The 16,275-nt window shown below is 43.9% G+C and overlaps 1 protein-coding gene across 10 annotated transcripts in view; it reads right to left on the reverse strand.

The window, feature by feature from the left end:
• Positions 1 to 312: 312 nt before the first annotated feature.
• Positions 313 to 16,275, reverse strand: part of Efna5 (ephrin A5) — a 279,914-nt gene continuing 263,951 nt past the window's right edge. For 4 of the 10 annotated variants that reach the window (NM_053903.2, NM_001433799.1, NM_001433801.1 and 1 more), the window contains exons 3-5: positions 11,280 to 11,345; positions 10,731 to 10,811; positions 313 to 4,901 (exon numbers count right to left, since the gene is read on the reverse strand). In NM_053903.2, coding sequence (NP_446355.2) covers positions 4,780 to 4,901; positions 10,731 to 10,811; positions 11,280 to 11,345 — 269 coding nt within the window. In that variant the 3' untranslated portion in view covers positions 313 to 4,779. The remainder of the gene's footprint in view (positions 4,902 to 10,730; positions 10,812 to 11,279; positions 11,346 to 16,275) is intronic. The other 6 variants (XM_087564419.1, XM_087564416.1, XM_087564418.1 and 3 more) reach the window with 3 other exon arrangements.

Raw genomic sequence — 16,275 nt, forward strand, 5'->3', positions numbered from 1 at the left:
GAAAAATAGATGTAAACTAGAAACACAATGCGTGTAATGTGTGTACTCCTCATGTGCTTACATCGCTTAAGATACAAGGCTTGTCATACTGCCTGCTTTAAGGTTCGAATGCCAACAAGGCAGAAGTTGGACTATCTCATCAGAATAAATGTGCTATTGTTTGTACACTGCATTCTTTGCTCCTCCCGGATCTTCTCTGTGTCATATTATCCTTTCTGTCCACAGAAAGTTTGTAAAAAAAATGGTAGAGTATAGCTAGCCCCTGAAATAAAGGTATAATTTAAGGAAAAAGAAGTAGAAGAAGGGCTCCAATTAAAATGATGAAAATCTTTAATTTTTATTTAGGTATAGTTGTACGGACACGTGTATATACAAATACAGATCGTATGGATTTGTGTGTGTGTGTTTTAATTTTTTTTTTACATTTTCTTTTACGTTTATATAATGTCAGCATTTCAAAACAGCACTCGATGAGAGGTGCAAAGGACAGCAAGGCAGGGAGTCCAAGCACAGGGCTGCACGGAAGGAGCTGGACTTCACACCCAGACGCACACACGGTGAGTGGCTTCAATGCGGTGTCAAGAGTAAGCATGGAAAACGGATTTCTGACTCATGGGTAACCTCCAACGTGGCAGCATCTATTAAACTGTACAAACAATGGGAGCGAGCCCATTGTAGGGAGATTTCGTCTCACATCCGAGCAGCTCTGGGGCAAATGCGTGGGAAGAACTCAGCGGTGCCAAACCAGAGACAGACCTGCCCATTCACGGCTCTGAGGAAAAATAGAATGTGGGGGTGGGGTAAGAGAGAGAGAGAGAGAGAGAGAGAGAGAGAGAGAGAGAGAGAGCAGAGAGAAAGCGAGAGAGCAAGAGAGAGAGAAAGCAAGAGAGCAAGAGAGAGCGAGAGAGAGAGCGAGAGAGCGAGAGAGCGAGAGAGCGAGAGAGCGAGAGAGAGAGAGAGAGAGAGAGAGGAGAGAGAGAGAGTTGGGGGTTGGGAGAGAGAGGCAAATAGGGGTGTTGGTGGTGGATGTGGTTTTCAAAAGAAAAAAATCTGGTCACCACAACTCTGAGAGCAATGAATGGTAAGGAGGAGTTTAAAACTGTTTTTCTAATTTTGTGAAACTAATAAAATGGCTGCAGCCGTTGCTAAGGCACAGGAGAAAAACAGAGTCCCTGAAAGCCCACAGGTACTGTGACTCTTCCTTTCACAAAGACGCAGAGAGGGAAACAGCCCCACTGAGCCTTCCAAAAGGGACTGATCTGCATCCTGAGTCTGAGCCGCACGTGATACTCACAAGACTTTCCGGGGGAGAATGACAAACAAAAACCAAACCAAAGTACAGAACCATTTCTAAGTCATCTAAACCTTTTCAAACCACATGCTTGGGGGGTGAGGGGAAGGACCACAGTGCTCCGACATCAGACCTTGAAAACACTGAGGACAAAAATGTCAATCAATGCAGTCCTGTTGTTTCCGGTCTTTCGCAAGACGATGGAGCTGATGGAGTGGTCCAGTATGGAGTTCCAGTCACTTGTGACTTCTCAGCCATGTATACATTGGATGTTTCAAAGCCTCAATGCATGTTTTGTATCCTGAAAGTCTGTTTTTCACTTACAAAAGACATAAGAATCAAATTAATACTTTATTATCAAACACTATATACAACAGAGGTCGCTAATAATACAGAATTAAAGAACGCAGTTTTTTTTTTTTTTAACATTTTAACTTTTCTTTCCTCTGCCACCCAAGAAAGTACAGTACAAAACAATAGTCTAAAACTAACACGAACTGTTACCTGGTCTATTAAAGGATACACAGTATCCACTAAACAGACAGATCTTTATTCCCTGCTTCATGTTGCAAAGCCCTTGGCAACCAGGGGCAAAGGTCGCTGGGGTTTGACCAACTGGGGCTAGGGGCTCCAGGGCTGCCCTTCCTGTTTTTCCATTGATTTTAAAATTAAACCAACTACCAAGTTGCACCGACATCCTAAGCCCACAGAGGACTGTAACAACACCACAAAAAGCCACCAGCGCATTATTATTATTATTATTATTTTTTGGACAAGATTAAAAACTGTCTGACACCAATCGTCTTGAAAACTCTGCACAAGCGTATTAGCTAAGGTTATGTCACAGGTAAAACGCATATTGTCTACTGGCGTGGAAGGTTTTTCTTTTTTTCTTTTTTCTTTTTTTTTTTTTCATTTTTTAACTTAATCATCGGTGGCACGGCAGTGAAGTAAAAAGGGTCTAATTGCACAGTGGGAAATGAAAGACAATGGCAGAGAGGGCCATGAGGAATTATTTGATCATTTGTTAGAGACAAATGCTAGAATCACAGAACTCACCATTTCTACAATGACATTAGTACTGCTAATGCCTTTAGGACTAACTGGAATCATCACAGGATCACTTGGTGTCCTTGACTGTAGTAACATGCAGTTTTATCTTGGTTCTATTGACCCATCTTAGAAGGGATTTTTTTTTTCTCCCTTTACTGAAATCCCACTAACCCACAAACCTGTAACTATTAATGAAAAGAATATATCTGGATATCACTGAGAGTGTCGAGCGATAAATAAAGGCCAAGAAATCCAATGCTTTGAAGTTCCGTTTCGGTGAAATGGCGGGCGCCTTCTGTGATGAGACTCTGCAACTCCAGAGAGGTCTCGGGTGTTGGGAGAAGAGGGAAGAGAACTAACTATATATCTTTGAGGCTGGCGACTCCGGTCACATGGTTCAGGTGAGAGCAGACTCCAGTCGCCTCTACTCCAAAGGGACCAGGTAAGTAAGCCCAGCTTACATTCCAACGTGCGTACAACTCTCTAGGGTGCAGTTCGTTCACAGCTGCCTTCCACTCACATATTTTTCTAGTTTGAAACCACTCACAATTCTAAGCAATTTCCGATTCATGAAGTCCATCTATAATGTGAACTCTTTTTTTTTACATATACATCTTAAAAACGAATATATAAAAAAAAATCCTTATTCTTTGTCTTAAACTGGAATGCCCTCAATTTTCCACATCACCTGATCGTTGCATTTACTGACTTGCTTGTTGACAAAGGCGTGGTTCTGTTGATGTCGTACAATAGCAAAAGTAGGCTAGGTCGCCTTTCCTTGGTCTACGTTATTCCCTGTCTAGGCTTTGGGATTTGAAATTCTCGACACCCCACGAGGGGAAACCCCACGGCTTGTGTTTCCTCGCAATTGGCTGTAACTGCCCCCTTGGCCATGCTAAGGTTCTTTAAAAACAGGGTCATTCTGTGTTCATTCTTCTGCCCCAACCCTACTATGAAACAAGATAACCCCCTGTGTTTCTAAATGTATCAAGGGATACCACTTTTTCCTCACAAGTTTAAATAGGACAAGCATATATATACTCGCTCTCAGCATAAAGTATATCTAAATAATGTATTTTCTATTCTAGTGGATTTTTAAAAAAATATTTTGTCAAAGTCTTTGGGACTCCATCTTGTTTATATCCCACAGATAAACAAACATGTGTTCCCCCTACGCTTCAGGCTGTGTCAGAAAGGGAAAGGAGATAAAAATCAACACTTGAATTTCTTATTCCAAACTTTGGAACTTTTATTCCAAATTTCCCTTTAGCCCTCCCAAGTAGTGCTGACTGACTCTCCTGGTGACAGGGTTTGTGTCTGAGTCCCCTTGTAGTCACGGAGCACGGAACAGAACGTGGGTATCGGGGTGGGAGTTGGGGAAAGGCCACAGCACACTGGAGCTCCAGCAAAGCCAAATCGCACCTCCTCTGGCCAGACTCTCTTTCCTTGTACATATTGTCCCCAGAGGAGTAGCCAAAGCTATTCTACTCTCTACTCATCAACCCTGGCTTGGCAGCCTTGGGGAAGGTCACTTTATTCATAAAAATGCCTCTTTGAACTCCTAAAAAGAAAAAAAAGTTGTAGCACCATGGTGAACTGTATTTAAAGGAAAAAAAAAAAATAAACCCTCGGGTATGCACTGCCCAGTCACTAAAAAGTTAGAGGCACTCGCACCCCCAGTAACAGCTCATTTTTCTCAGTGTCGCACTTCCTCTGTATTAGCATCCCTGCATCCAACCCTCCTTCTGGGAGGAGAGGCTTCTTTGACACAGCCCAAGTTTTGCTGGGGAAAAAAAGAAAATGCTTCAAGACAGTCCCATTTGATGAAATAAAAACTAGTATCTGGACCTTTGAGAAGCCTGCTCACTTCTACACTCCTAGAGGATGTGGTATAATATTATGCCTATTCTTAACTCTGCCCCTCTGGACCTGACGGGCCAACACCACATTCCACACAATCACCTTCCTGTCGGACTGTGAAGGCGTAGGTATTCTATAGGAGAGGCCACCCCTCTTGGGCCTGGACATTACAGGCAGCATCTGCCCATATTTTCTCTCGTGTGCATACGGTCAACACCCTGAGCTTACGGAGGTGAGCTCTAGAGGACAATGCACAGGAGGCCAAGACCCTCTGCTGTCACTACGACAATCTGGCATTTTTATCTGGACTCCATTTAATTGGGAAGGGGGTTGAGAGGAGTCAAGGGCAAGGGCTAGGGGGTGGGGCAGGGTGAAGGGGGCAGCAACTAGTTTAGCCCCCGCCCCCAAACAACCCCAAGTTGTTGCTTAAAAATCAGGCGGAAGGAAAGAAAACAAAAATCTGACATCTGCCAAAAACCGATAACAAGTCCCTTCTTGGGATGAGCAGTTTAGGTGGATCTCTGGTGTTCCAAGACCCTGATGTTTTCTGTGACAGGTGACGGGAGGAGACTGTGCTATAATGTCAAAAGCATCGCCAGGAGGAACAGTAGGATTGCCAAAAGGCGGCTGGGTATCCTTGGTGTTTGTGCCGCGTTCTCTCCGCGGGATGGCTCGGCTGACTCATGTACGGTGTCATCTGTTCAAATAGAAAGCACACATTCCAATGAGATTTCACATCCTTAATAACACTCTTGCAGTAGCCTGCTGTTAACAGACCTCGCCACCCTCTGCAAAGTAGGGTAATGAACCTTGTGCCACCATTGACTTTCATGTCTGCATAATCACTCATTATTTACAGCAAACAAAGGAGAGGCGGGGAAAATTGGACTTCCTTCACAATATTTATACCCTGCCTTAGAACCAAGGGGAAAACTGTGCACACCACCGTATAATATTTGCTGCAGAAGCTACTCTGGTTTGCTACCAGTCAGATGCACTTTGCACAAACTGTGGAGAGCACCTTTAAAACTGAAGTACTGTGAGAGGAAGTAAGGCACTGGAAGGGAAGGGAAGAGTTATGTGGGCATATTAGTGGTTAACCAGACTGGGTGGCTCATTCTCTTCCTTCTAGGCATCCCACGAGATCGAGGTTGAATGTTTGGTTGTTGCTGCCTATGTGTATTTTCAGATGTGAAATATTAAATGTCAAGACAACAGTGTTTTAAATAAACTATCTATAATACCCAGGAAACTTCAGAAATCCCGTACCCACTGGGCTGCCTACAATTAGGAATCAATTACGCTGCTATTTCTATTACAGGCCCTGCATCTCCCGGATTAAATTACTTGAACTTGACTATTCTTATTTTTATCAGACTGAGGCTTGGCACATAAATTATCAGTGTGGATGCAAATTTCCCTCTAAATAAAATGGATTAAGTGAGTTAAGCTTCTTTTATTTAGCTGTAAAGTGTTCTACGAGGCTGCCTCTGACTCTGGATGGCCTCCCCGATCTGCATGATTAACAGGCTTAACTTCGAAATGGGAACTTTGCAGTAATTAGTGCCCAAAGATAGATTGGAGGCTTGCCCATGAGCCGTACGGTTCTCTAATGTGCCCGGCCCATCTCCTTCCTCCCGTCTGGTCTGGCTTATGCTTTTAGCCCAGATGACCTCTGGACATGTTTTTGGAGCTGACAGTTGGCCTCTGAGCAGATTTCCTTTCGGCATCAGGGGGACTTCCCCTGGGGACGCAAGAATTGCTACTTGCGATCTGCTGACTGGTCAATCAGAGAGAAAGAGAGAGAGAGAGAGAGAGAGAGAGAGAGAGAGAGAGAGAGAGAGAGAGAGAGAGAGAGAAGTAACAAGTGAGACTCCAATATTTGTTCTCAAATATGAAGGCCCCACAAGATGATCCCTGACACCCTTTGGTGACCTACTTTGTGCCTCTTAATAGATTGTCTGTTACTTTAACCCCATGAATGTCACATGAAGGGTACATTTTCTTACTGGGGAGAGTCATACTCTCTATTATCTGTCCTAGAGGGATATTCTCTCTCTCTCTCTCTCTCTCTCTCTCTCTCTCTCTCTCTCTCTGGCTCACACTCTCTAGAAGTTTCCACTCATCCCCATCACGTCCCATGTGAACTAAGTGACGTGTGTTCTCGGAATTAAGTCTTCTGCCCGAGAGGGGATCCTGTCATTTCAGTGGGTCTTCGTGGAGGAGCCCCAGCAGCCCTTTGTTAAATCTGTTCTCCTTTCCAGGACTTTAGCAAACCCAGAGAGATTGCTTTTAGCTTAGGAGACTAAAAAAAGGTTAGGGATGGAGAACAGGAAGGTAAATCCCGCCCAGCGTAGGAATACATGTGGGCCCTCATCCTTTCTCTGCTCCTTCCCAACCCTGGCAATGCATTAATTAAATCTGTAGTTAACAGGAGGCAGAAGTAAAGGCCCCTAATAGCCCTGAAATTAAAATCCAAATCACATTCTTAAGAGCACCAATATGGTGTCAATCAAAACAATGGAGCACTTCAGGCTTAATTATAAAGGAACCATAAACCCTGAGGATTCCACAGCTCATTTTGAAACATCACTTATATTTATACACCTGAAATTACATCACCTACTGGGGTTCTTCTCCACCCTTCCTGAACAATATATCACTCAATCTTTCACCTGGCGAAGCCCGGCGATGTCTGGTTAAAAGACAGCCAAGCTGCATTTCTATGCTAGGGGCAAGTATGCAGGGTGGGGCTTCGACACTTTACACCCCTTGCAGTGGCTCGGCAAAGCTAACCATCGTTCCAGGTTCACTCAGCTCAGGGTACAGTGAAGGAACTTTGCAGAATGACTGGTGTTCTTCTAAGTGAAGTTACGTTTGAATAGACCTTTCAAACCTTGCGTGGCAGATAACCTTTGGAATCAGCGTTTCTGAGAGCTGTGGGGTCCATTACTTTAGCCTCACATATATTCACCTACCACACACGTCATGATAAGGGTACGTTTGCTCAGTGGGGAGAGCCACATTTCCCTGTGTTTCCCTCAAATGAGAAGACCCACTGCATGGTCTTGTTCCTACAATATGATGTTCGTGATCGGGATTCTACAAGGCACGCTTTGATTAAAACGGATCCTTGATGGTGAATCTATACAATCACCACCGCCACCCGCACCCCTTACCCCTGGCATTTAATAAGAAACTGGACATCATTTGGATAACTTGGGAGGAAATTTCAGAATTCTAAGTTGAAGCTCCTAAGTAGAAAAAAAAAATCTCTCCTAATGGAAATTAAACCTACATATGAGAGCTTATTACTACTTGTAGTAGTGAGTGTGGCTTGGCAGAAGAAAATGTTCCTTTTTAGAAGCCAAATGGAGCCTTGCCTCTTAGTTACAGGATTCCGCCACACAGGGGTTTCAGCGGCTAACTGAGAACACTAATGGTATTTTGGAGCATGTAACGTGGCATATGTCTGCCCTGAGATCATCCTGTATCCCTGAAGGTAGGAAACTGGCAGGCAGCGTGTGCAAGCAAACAATAAAGACAGATGCATTCCACAGACAGGTGAATTAGAACACATCACTGAGAACATGCAGTAGAACCTTTCAGGCTCGCTGGGTCCCTAAAGCCTGTGTGTACATCAAGAGCTGGCTAAAGGAGACCACTGTTAATTGAAAGAGTCAACAGAGTGGGAAAAGAACGGCCAACTGTGACTGGCTGGAATTTTCTAGGAAATAAAGAGAAACACTCAAATCTGTTAACACATTCGTATTTCTGGGCATTGTGACTCAGCTCCCCTCACCTGTTAGTGAGGATGCTTGCCGGCAGTCTCTCTTTTTTTTTTTTTTTTTTTTTTTTTTTCAGAGCTGGGGACCGAACCCAGGGCCTTGCGCTTCCTAGGTAAGCGCTCTACCACTGAGCTAAATCCCCAGCCCCGGCAGTCTCTTAAGTACACACACCCACCCATCCACTAACCTACATCCTGCCAAAACTTTTCAGGCATCTATCAGTTAGTTGTATGATCATAGATCTGGGGACACTGTGAATTCCAAGTTCTGTAGGAGGAAGAAGACCTTGTTTCTTAGAAGACACTGACATACGCTTATGTGTGAGAGCTTTTTGATGTTTGCATTTTATCACTAGTTGAATTCAAAGGTGATTTTCTTAGCAACAGAATTGGCCTCAGTATGCTTCTTTATTATCAGAAGGAAAAAAAAAAGGAAGGAAGGAAAGAAGGAAAGAAAGAAAGAGGAGAAGAAGGAAAGAGGGGAAGGAGGTAGGTAGGTAGGAAGGGAGGAAGGAAGGAGGGCAAGAAGGAAGGAAGGAAAGAAGGAAAGAGGGGAAGTAGGTAGAAAGGTAGGAAGGGAGGAAGGAAGGGAGGAAGGAAGGAAGGAAGGAAGGAAGGAAGGAAAGAAGGAAAGAGGGGAGGAAGGTAGGTAGGTAGGAAGGGAGGAAGGAAGGAAGGCAGGAAGGAAGGAAAGAAGAAAGAAGGAAAGGGAAGAAGGTAGGTAAGTAGGTAGGAAGGAAGGAGGAAGAAAGGAAGGAAGGAAAGAAGGAAAGAGGGAAGGAAGGTAGGTAGATAGGAAGGAAGGAAGAAATGAAGGAAGGAAGAAAAGAGAAAGAAACAAGAAACATGAAATCTCTCATATCTCTAGACACTAGAGAGGCAATTGACATTCCCTGGAAAATAAAATTATGGAAAATGAACATCAAAATTATAGTCCTGGGCAACTTTATAGCAGGCCTAACCTGCTGGTCATTCTCTCATGACTTAGTAGCAAAGCTAAGGGAGTTCACTGTTTTCTCTGAACATCTGTCCCTCTAGGAGGGGCGAGAGGCTGTTACTATTATCCTTGCAGTGAGAGCCAAGGATATTAATTCTGACTAGCTGATTGGCCTGGGCAGGTTTCTGTGTCCACGGGAAGAAGAATGCAGATTCTATAGCTCGAAAGAGCTCCTGTTTAACTTGCCCCAGTGGTGGTCATGTCCTTAAGCTTGAAGTCTGCTCCCTTGAAACATCACAGCAATGCTTCTGGTTTTTCAGGACACAATTAAAATGTCTCCTATCAGCACTCACTTCTTACTCCTGTCTAAAGCGGCCAACTGATCTCTGGGGAGACATTAAGGCCTCCGAATCTCATTGTACACACCTCTCATTTATGCCTGCCTTAAGAAAAAGACACTAGTGTGTGGGGGAGGAGGCCTGACTCTTCCTGGCATCTATGGCAATAAAGCTATCGTATGTCCTGACATGGGCACTTACTCAGGCTAAGTTTCCCTAAGGCTCATGGACTGTTATCCCCATAACAACACTCAGAGGATGAAGTGGACTAAAAACCTCTCTAGTTTCCAGAACTGTAACAAAAGGAAAGTCCTACTACAAAACTAAACAAACAAACAAATGACATGGAGACTTTATCATATGCATAAAGGGACTCACATCTCTTGGTGAGGAGGAAATGGTTTTATTTCTCTGTAGCTCTAAGATGGTCATGAGAGATGGATGAAGAAAACTGTTAAGATCTACGTAAGTGGATGGTAGAAAGGAAGACCGGAGCTTCTACAAACTGGCCTGCCACCCAACAGAATGGGTCTGGTTGTGTTCAAAAGCCAGCATAAATTCATAAGCAAACGAACGGCTCCTCCCAGTCTACACCATCCACAGTAGGCTACACTCTAAGTGGTTACATGATTTTTTTTTTCTTGAGACAGGGTTTCTCTGTGATTAGCCCTGGTTGTCCCGGAACTCACTTTGTAGACCAAGGTAGCCTCAAACTCACAGAGTAAATGAATATGGTTGGGCCCTTTGCTTTTTTTCACCCTACTGAGGAAGTTTGACTATGCATGTCAGTGGCATTAAAAAATATATATATATCTTTAAAGCTTGTTTTGTCTGTACTCAAGGGTTACTCCGGCTCAAGGAGATCCTGTGTCTAATTGTGGTGGCTACAGGATTGCACGTCTCCAGATCAACCATTATCAACAATAGGTAAATAATACTGAAGGGAAACACTATTTTTAGATTTCATTGATGCACATAAGTGCTAGAGAAGACTAAAGATGTCAAATCAGTCCCTATATTGTGCAGTGGTCTTACTGCTTTTATCCGTGGATTTGGATATGGCGGGGGGGGAGAAAATTTCATAAATATGTACCATAGAAATATTTTATCTGGTATGAAACCTGGCCTTACTGTGCACCGTGATCCACCGACACGCGTGAGGATGTGGTAGGAGGCAGTGGGATTTTAGTATTCTGGTAGGGCTTCTAATATTAGAAGAACTGCTTCCAATGGGACCCATGTCCAAGAAAGAAAAGTTGTACTCTGTCTAGCATGCACTACACAAAAAAATACTGGAAGAATGAGATAGAAGATAAGTAATATTAGCAAGCAGCTAGCAATGGGCGGGAGCGGAAACAACAAGGGGCGCATGCACACATGCAGAGAGGAAGAAAAGGAGAACCAGGACGAAAGCATCGGGAGAGAGACGCGCCGGTTAACAAGAGATTCTCTAAGCATACTAACCTGCTGGTTCTAATGAATTTTCTACTTTGTCGTTAACATCGAAAACACGATCATGAACACCTATAGTTTTCATACAGCTGTCTATAACGGAAATAGAGATAACAGCCAAATATGTTAGTGAGGACACCCTTAAACCCCCACTTCCTCCTTTTTCTTTCTCTCTATCGTCTCCTTTTATCAATGAAGAGGTTGCTTTTTTTTTTTTTTTAAACAATCCAGGGCACGTATCCATGTGCCAGTATCGTTCCCGTTTGCTGTGCACAGACAACAGTCTTTGGAGAAACAACAAGTTAGCAACTGCTGGGTACTTCGATCCATGAAATAAAAAAAAAAAAGCATCGTGAAGAATGAGGGGAAATACGATGGGAAAACTCAAATGTGGATGTGGATATACATAACAGGGATCACACAAGTCTTGACAGTAAAAAAAAAAAAGAAATAATAATAAAATAAAATAAGGTGAAATCAAATTTTACCGCTGTGAACCAGACCATAGGAAGAAGCATGCGCAGTGATGGGGACCCTCGGAAGCTCTTTCTAGGAACTTACTTGTTGGCCTCACAAAGACTTTGAGCTTTAGGCAGGATCTTCTTCCATTGTCTGGGATTGCAGAGGCTGTGGGTAAGGCAAAGAGAGAGGGCGAAAGAAAAGGGAAAGAATAACAACTCATTATTCCTTGTTTTACACATGCAAATCAATGCTCCACTCATACTCTGGCAGGACATAGGCTTGTCTGCATCTTGTCCCGAAGTTAAAACAAATGATACTTTCCAGACTGAGCTAAATGCTACAGGAGTCACTCTCATATTCCTCTCTCTCTCTCTCTCTCTCTCTCTCTCTCTCTCTCTCTCTCTCTCCTTTCCCTCAAAACAATAAATGAAGAATCACGCAGGAATGTGGTAATCTATAGGAAAATGCTTAGGACTTCAATTTCAAAGGCACTTCCCCCTCACTTGATCTGCTATCAATTTTCCCTAAATCGGGAGGATAATGCTTCAACTCTCTTGCTTCGGGAACAGCCGCTCAACCACAGGAGAAAGAGCCTAGTGGATCCCCACAGTGAGAGTGCTGTCAAAACCAGTAACAGACAAGTTACAAGGAGGACTTCAACTTGACCTACTTCTGCTGGGGAAGGCAGGGCTTTGTCTGTCCTGAAAGCTTGCCTGTCAGTGCTCCCCAGGTAATTCAATTAGAGGTTTTCCCCGGGATTCGTGTCTGTGCTTTCTATATGACTGGCTGAGCCCGGCAAGTCCACAATGGTATTGTAAGCACAATATGTTATTGAGAAAGCACAGCGTTGTACCAGTGCATTTATCTTCTTTTAATTTTCCACAGAGAAGGATGAAATTAATAAAGTAGGTTTACTAAAAACATGGCAACATGTTTCAAGTTGTAAATCATCTGAGGAAGAGACCTTTCTCCTCCTCGGGATAAGACCATAAACTCTCCCTACTTTTTAAGATTATCTGTGCTTGGTACACTCGCAGAGTGATGTCAAAAGGATTTGGAGAGCGGTCAGACCATCAACAGCCACACGCGTTTACTAGTGTTCTCTAGAAATGACAAAAATCACAAAAATGAGAGCCACATATTTCCTTCCCTGGGACTTGCTTCAAGTAGTTTCTTTGTTCAGAAAAAGGCAGCTGACATCAATCAAAATGCACATGGCTTAAAATTAGTTGGGTAATCCTGAAAGTGACAGAGAGAGAGAGCCAGCATTTCACATGCCTCCCCTCTTTTCTACCTTCATGTTATTCTTCATGAGGAGCTCAAAAAAAATTTTTTTTTGCTCATTTTGAGTCAAGAGAGGAGCTCCAAACTTCTGCATGAACTTCCTTATTTATGGAGTCACAGATTCATGCAAATCTCCTGCAGAACTCAATCGTCCAACAGCCAAAGGACATCAGACACTCAAGGACCACCACTGTCACTGTTCAACACCTGCTGGAACTCTTGAGACAGACTACAGAGAAAAGATGTTTCTGGCCCTCTGTACCTCTCTTGGTCCCCCTGACAAGCAGTTAAGAACTGTTAACAGCTGGCTTGGCCGTAGGCTCCCATTAAATCAAAGTTGGGAAGACTCCCCCTACTGACATTAGCAGTAACTAGTGTGTTATTTAGGGCACAATATTTTGCTCTCTGCTTTGATCCAGGAAATGGCCTTGCTTCCTATGAACCTATTCTGCAAACGCACGAACCACAAATACAGCACACGCAGGTGACTCCAGTTCCTTACAAAGCCCCTGGGGTCTTAGTCACGAGAGGCGGTGGGGGAACTGCCATCACACACACTTCAAACTCTGTGAGCTTGGGCCACATTCGAGTGACTGATTTTAACATGATAGTTCAAGATAGGTAGGCTCAAAGCAGTGTCAAATGTATAGTTGTTTTTGTGAGGGTTTTGGGTCGTGTGTGTGTGTGTGTGTGTGTGTGTGTGTGTGTGTGTGTGTGTTTATTTAATGGATGTTTTTCAAACTTTTATTAAGAAAAATAAATCCAGGACATTAAGTGATTGCATGATGTATCAGAGAAACTAGACAGAAGCCAGTGATGAGATCTGAGAGAAACTAGAGCTGTGTCTCACCAGCTCACACACAGGGACATGAGCCTCCTTGGCTACTGAATAGACTGACTTCTCCTGCGAACTAAAGATACCAGATGTACTTCTATACAACGGAACTTACGAGGCTTGCTTCCCACCAGTCTTTCCCTCCTCGGTTCCTCACCTATCGCCAGGAAAGTTCTAACAGTAACTCAGTAACGGGACTGACCCTGTGTGAAGCTGTCTGAGTCCTTACTTTAATCCTCTGAAAGACTTGTGCACAAAGAATATTCATACACGATGTACTTTGTGAATTCGTGTGCACAGTACAGTAGCTTGACTCTATCCACGGAATTTAATCATAACTCTATAGCATGGCCAACCTAAGAAGTAGCCTTTGCTAGGCTGTAATCATCCAACTTCCTAATTTTCCACACTAAAACAAAAAGACAAACACACCCTTAAAAACAGTAATAAAGAAATAAATGAAAACATACAGCACATTACCAAGATTCCTTTTATTTATTAAACGTTTTTAAACAGTGAGGCCATAGGTCACTCCATGTTAAGTTTGTGGTTTCTGCACCCCGCACTCCTTGGCTTTCAGATGGTGAATACATTATTCCACCTTAAATACAGATGGTTATCCATTTCTTGGAGGACAAGAGGTTGTTTTACTCATCGCAAGGAAACAGAAGGCCAAGGGCAGAGCACCAGAAACCACAAAACAACATAGCAATTAACATATGTAAGGTTCCCTTACATCAATGTAGAAATCACGTCCTCTCAAGCTCACTTACAAACAAAAGGCAGAGCTACTGGTAAGAGTAAGGAAGAGAACTGTTGAGAGGGAGGGGATGTTAGCACCTCAAACTCCAGGGAAACATCATTTATAGGAGCCACAACTAACTTCGGTTTAAGAGGTCTATATGAAATGTTATAGATAAATTATAGCTATAGGCACACTTATCACACCTTGTGCTGTCTTCTTAAAAAATAATCCAATAAAACAAACAAACAAACAAACAAACAAACAAACAAAAAGCGTAGTCAACACCAAAAACTGGCGGTGAAGAGGACCAAAGCGTATTATATATTCCTGCGGCGTCCTCTACCATTTCGAATTCATTTACAATCCCTGCTCCGCGTCAGCATCTTTATGAGGTGCTGTGGGTAGTAAGAGGTCTGAGACACAGTTCCCGCCTTTGCGGTGCATGCGCACAAGATGTGGCATACATACTAACTGGACTTGAGGGTGCTGAGGTGGTCGGGTGGTAAACTGAGGCTCACAGGAGGAGCCGGCCCAGCATCATGCAGGGTGCTAGCTTCTTATGGGGTCGGGGGGTTGGATCAGAAGCTTTATGGGTCCCCAGGAGTCAGTCGGGGCAAGAAGAATAAAAGAATTAAAACACCCATCCCTCGATTCCCAAATCAGAGATATGGTGACCCTTGAGTTATGCACCAGAACAGGCAAATAACCCTGCACTTGTCTCATAAAGACACATAGGCTTTCTAATAGAAAACTTGAAATAGTAAAGTGTTAAGATAAATTCGCATTCCTTTACCCCTTTTGCTAAGGGATAGGCACGTTTGGGGTTGAGAAGTTAGGAGCAGGGAAAGAGGAGTCATTAAGACAAGCAAAGCTCCTCATCCTCCCAACTCAGTAACTCTTTTATGAACCTGTCCACAGCCCCGCCCCTGGAAAGTACCAGGCAAAAGATATATAATGGGAGACAAGCTGGGACCCTCTGCTTCTCCAGCTTTAGAATGCATACAATGCTGCTATGGCCACGAGGGCCCTGACTTCACTTATAACCTCAGAGGCCCAAAGTTCAACCAATCCGGGAGCCTTGGTGTTCAAATGTGCTTGGCTCAGCATTTAGTCAATGTGGCACCTACCAGGGACACTGCGCTCCTGGCCCGCGAGTTAGTGCTTGTAAGTGGTAATATTTAATGTTGCAAGTACGATATTCACATCTCAGGCCACCAAAGGTCTATCGATGGAGATGTATAACAAGCGTGCACTGGCAACAGGTTGACGTGGGCAGCTTCTACAAGAGTTCCCACTAGGCTTCTAGGCCGTCCCCCAACATCCCGTCCCTTGAGGGTGGGTTGAGTTTGGTTTTCTTGCCCCTAATGAACAGGACACAGCGGACGTTAGGACTCGTCGCCTCTGTGATTGTGCTGTAAAAGCCGCTGACCTCTCTCTTGGTCACCCGTGAAGCCATGTGCCACACTGGGACACTCACACTGGAGGGACCCAGGCAACAGGGAATGATCACGAGAACAGGAGAAATTGATGAGCCTTAGAAAATGCACCGGAAAGTGAGGCTTGCTAACAGTCACATGAGTGTCTGTGACAGAGGGGTCCTCCTTAGCCGAGCCTAGAACTCACTGTGGCTTTGTGAGCTGAACCTGGATCGCTGACTCTCAACAGTGTGGCTGTCTTAGACACAAACCCCCATGAGACCCCAGGTTTCTCATGGCAGCATCTTCTGCTCGAGGCCAGCCAAGCCCATACGTCATAGAGCTGCCCACTCCCACGCTGCTGTTCTGCCAGGACGACTGGATCACTTTCTAGATTGTACTTCAAGTTACCATTACGGGGTCTCTTGAGCTAATGTGAGAGACTGGAACTGCTAAGACGCTGTTAAAGAACCTCGGCTTCTGCTCCAGCATCTGAAGACCGTTTTTCATCTTCCAATTCCATGCAACCCAGTTTGATTTTCCTCCATAAGGAAAAAAAAAAACAACCTGTACTATTCCTTGAAATTAGCGTGATGCCTCAGCTCAACTCCAAGTGACCGGGGTTGGGGGGGGGGGGGGGTGGATGAGTTCTGAAACCAAATGTGAACTCTTGGATCATAAGAGAGACTGTTTCTCAGCAAATCTGGGGAACGGAACAGAAGGGTGAGTTTTAAAAGCATCTTAAGTAAAGGACTTAAAAACTATTAAAAGTTCTCTGATTATTCAAAAACACCTATTAGTGATAGTATACACGTC

The sequence above is a fragment of the Rattus norvegicus genome, chromosome 9 (assembly GCF_021556685.1).
Source record: "Rattus norvegicus strain SHRSP/BbbUtx chromosome 9, alternate assembly SHRSP_T2T, whole genome shotgun sequence".
NCBI lineage: Eukaryota > Metazoa > Chordata > Mammalia > Rodentia > Muridae > Rattus > Rattus norvegicus.